This window comes from Oratosquilla oratoria, chromosome 15, assembly GCF_046742065.1.
Source record: "Oratosquilla oratoria isolate Oo_2021 chromosome 15, ASM4674206v1, whole genome shotgun sequence".
Classification (NCBI taxonomy): domain Eukaryota; kingdom Metazoa; phylum Arthropoda; class Malacostraca; order Stomatopoda; family Squillidae; genus Oratosquilla; species Oratosquilla oratoria.
Window position 1 is genome coordinate 18130353 of NC_134791.1, and position 7500 is coordinate 18137852.

The 7500-nt window shown below is 49.9% G+C and overlaps 1 protein-coding gene across 1 annotated transcript; it reads right to left on the bottom strand.

Moving 5' to 3' along the window:
• Positions 1-2774: 2774 nt before the first annotated feature.
• Positions 2775-4615, bottom strand: LOC143033007 (uncharacterized). Its single transcript, XM_076198204.1, has 2 exons — positions 3841-4615; positions 2775-3599 (listed from the first exon to the last, which is right to left on the bottom strand). The coding sequence occupies exons 1-2, from the start codon at positions 3909-3911 to the stop codon at positions 3290-3292; spliced, it is 381 nt and encodes a 126-aa protein (XP_076054319.1). The 5' UTR covers positions 3912-4615; the 3' UTR covers positions 2775-3289.
• Positions 4616-7500: the final 2885 nt, after the last annotated feature.

The window sequence follows — 7500 nt, forward strand, 5'->3', positions numbered from 1 at the left end:
ATTATACGAAATTTGTATCCTGTTCAACGGTTCCTGGCCCCTCCCCACTCCTCGGTCGCCCTTTGCCCCCTCCACTTTTTTGAGATGAGAGGGGTGGAGCCGTTTCCATGGCGACACATGGGACAGGGGCGACTGAGTGGTAGAGACACCGTGTCCCCAAGGGAGTCGTCGATGTCCAGTCCCTAGGTCCCGCACCCGCTCCACAGAGTGGGTGCGGAGAAACTCCAGCGACCGGCGTAGGGCCCCCGACCGAAGCCAGGAAACGCAACAACCTGTGGAGTGCTGAGGGTATCGGCCCGGGCAGGTCACGCGGGAGAAGCAGTATGCTCCTGTCGACCTCCCGTACCAGCCGTCGGCGCCCCAAGCGGCTCAGTGGAAGGGCCGGGGTCGCGAAGTTGAGGCCCCCCCCCCCCCGCCACCGAAGGAGGGAGGACGTGTGAGAGAAGCACGCTCTTTTGGCGCAGGGGAGCACCCGAAGGACGCTGACTGTGTCCCACTCAATCCCGAGCCAATAAAGTCTATGTGGGAGCAAGGGCAGACCCGTCCCAGTCCACCCCGAACTCCACGTCCGCCAACACACTCAGAGCCATTGAGATGTCGGCCGATGCACCCTCCCCGGTGGGCAAATGCATCCACTAGCCGTCTAGGAACATGAGTGTGGAGACGCTTGCTTCCGTCCAACGTACGCCTACCACTCTCACTAGTTTCGTGAAGATCCTCGGGGTAAGCGAGAAACCGAAAGGGAGTATGCGAGGCCAAGTTCGTTTCCGAGCGACCTCGTCCGTGGGCGTTAGTCAAGAGGCTTCGTCCTGGGTGAAGACGTTCCCTGAGCGTCTCCCACGAAGACGGGCCTGGACCCTCGGTATGTATCCAACTCACCCCAAGTCTTCCCGCGGGAAGTTCTCGAAGCCCGTGGCGAGCGTCTTCATCCAATAGTGTGCTATGGCAATTTGTGACGTCTCGTCACCCACAAGCGGACTTCTATATGTTTAATACCTAGTGACATCATGTGATTGTACTGTGACGTCACCGGATTGATCATGGCGCCATAGGATCGTCTCGTGACGTCACAGGGACACAAATTGACGTCATAGGACTACATGGTGACGTCAATTTATCACAATGACGTCATCATACCGTGACATCACTGAGTCACAGTGAGCGTTGAAATAAATTTTGACATGGTAAAATTCTGGACCATCATGACTGTAGATTAAATTAAGTTGAATAGGAAAAGTCATGTTCATTTCGACCTAAGTCACAGTGAGCGTCGAAATTAATTTTAACATGGTAAAATTCTCGACCATCATGACTGTAGATTAAATTAAGTTGAATAGGAAAAGTCATGTTCATGTTGACCTGAGTCACAGTGGGCGTTGAATTAGTTTAACATGGTAAAATTCTTGACCATCATGACTACAGATTAGCTTAAGTTGAATAGGAAAAGTCATGGTCATTTCGACCTAAGTCACAGTGAGCGTCGAAATTAATTTTAACATGGTAAAATTCTCGACCATCATGACTGTAGATTAAATTAAGTTGAATAGGAAAAGTCATGTTCATGTTGACCTGAGTCACAGTGGGCGTTGAATTAGTTTAACATGGTAAAATTCTTGACCATCATGACTACAGATTAGCTTAAGTTGAATAGGAAAAGTCATGGTCATTTCGACCTAAGTCACAGTGAGCGTCGAAATTAATTTTTAACATGGTAAAATTCTCGACCATCATGACTGTAGATTAAATTAAGTTGAATAGAAAAAGTCATGTTCATGTCGACCTGAGTCACAGTGGGCGTTGAATTAGTTTAACATGGTAAAATTCTTGACAATCATGGACTACAGATTAGCTTAAGTTGAATAGGAAAAGTCATGGTCATTTTCGACCTAAGTCACAGTGAGCGTCGAAATTTATTTTAACATGGTTAATTTTCCTCGACCATCATGACTGTAGATTAAATTAAGTTGAATAGAAAAAGTCATGTTCATGTCGACCTGAGTCACAGTGGGCGTTGAATTAGTTTAACATGGTAAAATTCTTGACCATCATGACTACAGATTAGCTTAAGTTGAATAGGAAAAGTCATGGTCATTTCGACCTAAGTCACAGTGAGCGTCGAAATTAATTTTAACATGGTAAAATTCTCGACCATCATGACTGTAGATTAAATTAAGTTGAATAGGAAAAGTCATGTTCATGTCGACCTGAGTCACAGTGGGCGTTGAATTAGTTTAACATGGTAAAATTCTTGACCATCATGACTACAGATTAGTTTAAGTTGAATAGGAAAAGTCATGGTCATTTCGACCTAAGTCACAGTGAGCGTCGAAATTAATTTTAACATGGTAAAATTCTCGACCATCATGACTGTAGATTAAATTAAGTTGAATAGGAAAAGTCATGTTCATGTCGACCTGAGTCACAGTGGGCGTTGAATTAGTTTAACATGGTAAAATTCTTGACCATCATGACTACAGATTAGCTTAAGTTGAATAGGAAAAGTCATGGTCATTTCGACCTAAGTCACAGTGAGCGTCGAAATCAATTTTAACATGGTAAAATTCTCGACCATCATGACTGTAGATTAGCTCAAGTTGAATAGGAAAAGTCATGTCCATTTCCACCTGAGTCACGGTGAGCGTCGAAATTAATTTCAACATGGTAAAATTCTCGACCATCATGACTGTAGATTAGCTCAAGTTGAATAGGAAAAGTCATGGTCATTTCGATCTGAGTCACAGTGAGCGTTGAAATTAATTTCAACATGGTAAAGTTCTTGACCATCATGACTATAGATTAGCTTAAGTTGAATAGGAGAAGTCATGTCCATTTCGACCTGTTTTTTTTTTTTTTTTTTACTTATATCGATATCAATATCAATATATATATATATTCATTTATTTATTTATTTTTTATAAAAATAATATTGTACAATTCACATAGTGCATAAATTCTATGTAGAATATTGTATCTTGCTCAGCGGTTCCTGGGCCTTCCCCTACCCCTCGGTCGCCCTTTGCCCCCCCTTCTTTTGCGAAGAGGGGTGGAGCCGTTCCCATGGCGACACATGGGACAGGGGTGATCGAGTGGTAGAGATACCGTGTCCTGAAGGAAGTTGCTGATGCCCAGCCCCCGAGGTCCTGCACCCGTTCCACAGAGTGGGTGCGGAGAAACGCCAGCGATGCCGCGAGGCCTCTGATGTTGTGGGCGTGGGGGGCATGGCCCGGGTCGGCCTTCCGGTGCCCTGTTGGTGGTGTCAGCTAGCCAAGACAGGAAGTCCAGAACTGTGCTAGCGGAGATGGTCACTATCGCGTGTCTCCGAAGGAAGTCCTGGAATCTCCGGTTGGGAGGGTTGTTGGATCTGGATGACGGTCGGGACCGTAGCGAAGACGCGGTCTGTCGCTTCCTGGTCGAACAGACCACGGGAAAGGGGAGCTGCTCTCACCACGCCCCGGCGAGCTATCTCCGGGGCCGACCGCGCTGCAGACTGACGAGCTGCCAGACGAGCCGCGGTGAAGGCCCTCGCTGCTGGGGGTAGGGCTGATGACGCCATGTTGGCTGTACCCTCTGCCACGGTAGAGAGTGCCGCCAGGGTGTGTCTGCATACAGAAAACACGCGAATCAAATTAGTAGGGCGAGAAGGATCCCGATCCCCGGAGGGTGTAATAAAGTCACATCGCTCAATTGTAGAACGTATAACATATGCGAAGCCGAGGTCGTTTCCGAACGACCTCGTCCTCGGGCGCTAGTCAAGAGGCTCCGTCCTGGGTGAAGACGCTACCCGAGCGTCTCTCGCCAGGACAGGTCTGGACCCTCTATAGATTGAAATATCCCACTCACCTCAATTCTTCCCGCGGGAAGTCCTCAAAGCTCGTGGCGAGCGTCGTCAGCCAGTTCCTCATCATCGCCATTGCCGTGACGGTCGAGATGGTAGAGGCAAGGTCTTGTCTGGTCGAGGCCTCCGTCGTCAGCAACTTAGCCTCCGGTTCACTAAGTTGCTGGGGGAGGGCGGGGTCCCTGCCCGAGTGCCACAAGCAATCGCGCAGGCCCTCCGGCGCGAAGGGTGGTGGCAGGACGACGGGAATGATGAAGGGATATGCCGTCGAGGAGGAACCGTCTTGGGTTGGTCTTGGGCCCGCTCGAGAGCAGGGATGTCTAAGGCTTTCTCCCCTTTCTCCTGCGGGAACCAGGCGTTTGGGGAGAGTGCTACCGCCGGTGAGTCCCCCGACCTGTCGACAAACATATGCCCATCAGGGTTTAAACGAGGGTTCTCCAGGAGAGCACCTAATGCGTCCAGAGTGTTAGAGGTGGAAATCCTGGAGGGCGTGGAGGCCGGGGCGGAGAGGGGTCGAATCTTATATAGAACCTTAGCCCCCTCCGCGTCGTTGGCCCACTTTAGGATAACGTCATCTCTCCTCCTCCAGCCCTCCAGTAGCGAGTAGTCGGGAGACCAGGCCACTAGCTTGTGATCTTCTCCAAACGAGTACTCCCAGGACCGGGGAAGGTCACACCATGAGAAGGGGTGAACTCAAGAGTCCGTCATGGTAGGAGGATAAGGTAAAGAAGAACTGTAGTGGTCCTCCACCCCGTCCAACCCGACGGACGTCTGATTGGGGGGTTCCTCCTGAGAGGGGCCTTCTAGTCCTATACCTGTCGCCGGCACGGAGGGGCGGAGGGAAGGACCAGGAGGGAGAGTGGGAGGGGGGGCTAGAGCCGTAGGTTCAATAGGAGGTTGCTCTGGAGAGGGGTGCGTTATGATTTGCGCGGTCTGAAAGGCCGGATAATGTGATAGGGCCGATTCAAGGACGGGGCCTATCAGGGACGGAAGGAGGGCAGCCACTTGGGCAGCCAGAGTTCCCTCTCCCCTCGTTTCGTCCCCCGGCTCCCTGCCCTTGTGGGATTTACGGCGAGGAAAAGGAGAGCGAGGAAGGGAGGGTGAGTTGGGGGGAGAGGCTGTGGAGGGTGGGGACAAGCTGAGCGTCCTGGACCTCGGTGAGGCAGACCTCTTTTTCGAGCGAGATTTCCTGCCGGGTTCACGTGAGTGAACTAGGGAGGAAGACGAGTTCGTGGGGGTGCTTGACAAAGCAAGCCGTAAGGGTTTTAAGGACCCTTGATGGTCGGATGTATGGGGCTGCCGAGAGGCCTGAGGACGCTCGGGGACACCATACTCCGTAACATCAGACTCGTCCCCTTGTACTCCGAGAGGCCCAGGTTGTCCACCAACGGAAGTCTCGGAGACATAGGGAGACGGATGGCGAGGGCGAACGAGGCCCAATTCCACGCCTAACGCCGGATCCGCCCACACCAGGGGGGGGGGTCGTCAGCGGATTTCAATTTCCGAGCTCTGCGCCATGCCTCCCGAAGAAGTTCGAGGGCGGCTAGCTTGGAACGGGTTTTGGGAGGAGCAGCACGAATCTCCTCAACCCGCGCTTTGCACACAACGCAGGCTAGGGGGTTAAAGCCAGCTTGTGAGAAACAAGGGGCATGGCGGGAGCAGAGGTCGTGGTGGCCGTCTGACGAGATCCTGGCTGTGCAGCCGGATTCCACACACAAGCGTTTGGTCTGAAAATAGAATAATGATAATCATAGAAGGGGTGTCCCAAAGGTGTCTGGACACAACACCGAAGGGGAAAAACTGCAGGAGAACAGGTAGGGCTCCCTACGAGAACACACGAGCACGAGCAGGAACCAGACTTACCGGCATGAAAAGAAGGTGGGTTGTGGAGTGACCGACTCGTCTGGTTCCGCGATGCTAAGTGACGCAACGTCCGGCTCGAGCTAGCCGGGTAAGAAGGGAGGGAATAGGGAGGGGGAGGTGGGGTCGACAATGCGCATGCCTGCACAGAGCCGGGAATTTTAAATTTCCGATGATTTTGGCGGAAAATTCAAACCACACTCAACCTTCGGGAAATGGCCATATGACCAGGAGTGTGGTATGGGATTATCGCTATAGCTTCGCTGTGCAGGTTTCTTTCAGCCGATAATGCTGGGTCCGATAGGGCGCGTCGCTGGCAATCTCCCATGCAAACTCATGATGTCTTAGATTGTTTAGCTCTTATGTCCAGCCTTGAGAATGGGTGTTACATGCACACGAACACACGTCTTCTCCCTTATAAAAGCCACTATTCGCAGTGCCAAACAGTTCAGTAACGGCAAAGATTTCGCCCATCTCTATAGACACCTTCGGGCTGCTGGAAAATGTCGTGCAGCATCGGCGGCAGAGTGATCGTTCTCTTCGTCATCGTCTTGCAGTTGATTGGAGAAGATGCGGCCAAGCCTCGAGACTTACCATCACTGCCTAAGGGATACTTGCCACCCCATACCACACCTCAAGTCCCTCCCACAACGCGGACAACCCCACTCGCCACCATCATTAATCAAAGACCACCACGACCAACACCACTACCAGGAGCTACCCCGGGGGATGATTATTTCTTGGACGAAAGTGGGCAGTGGCGTAAGAAGGCATTTCCCTTCTAATGCCCCTGGTTTTTTATCACAGGTGAGGAGAAGAAGGCGTCTCACGATTTTTCAGTTTTGACTTGGCTTCGTAAGTACTTATGAATTATTTCCAATTTGTTTCTTCGTAAAACACACACACACACACACACACACACACACACACACACACACACACACACACACACACACACACACACACACACACACACACACACACACACACACACACACACACACACACACACACACACACACATATATACGCACACACACATAAACACGCAGGCACACACTTAAACACACACACACACATACGCACAAACACACACATACACACATACATAAACACACATATAAACACGCAGGCACACACTTAAACACACACACAAACACACACATACACACACACTCACATACACATACACACACACACACACACACACACACACACACACACACACACACACACACATCAAACCAAAGAATATAGTCTTCACAAAATTGGGTCTCCCTCGTTTGTTTGATTCATTGTTTGGCTTTATGTCTTCTTCTGCCAAGTGGAGTTCAACAACTACACTGTCATTCCTCCTAATGTGGTAGATTTACTTCAACTATTCAGTGATCCCAAGTTCCACATTCAGCAGCAGTTCCAGTTAGTTGAGGTTTGACAATTGACACTGCCTATGTTACTCAAAACAGTGGTCACCTCTGAGTTGCCATTATTAACCAAAAATCTTTACATTGTTACCATTACTGGTGTAACTACTCACCAATGCTCTGTTACTTAAAACAGTGGTCACCTCTGTGTTTTAGTACAAATCTAACATTGTTACCATTACTAGTGTAACTAGTCACCAATGCTACAGGAGTCTTTAACCTTACAATTCTATTTGGAATATTGATATGCAATATTGATGTCAGTGTTATAGAGGGGGGAGGACATTATTGGCACCTCTACCGATCATTATTTTGTGGTGGTGGGGGTGATGGTAGCGGTAGTGAGTCGTAACAAGCAACGTCGTAAGTAACGAACAACGT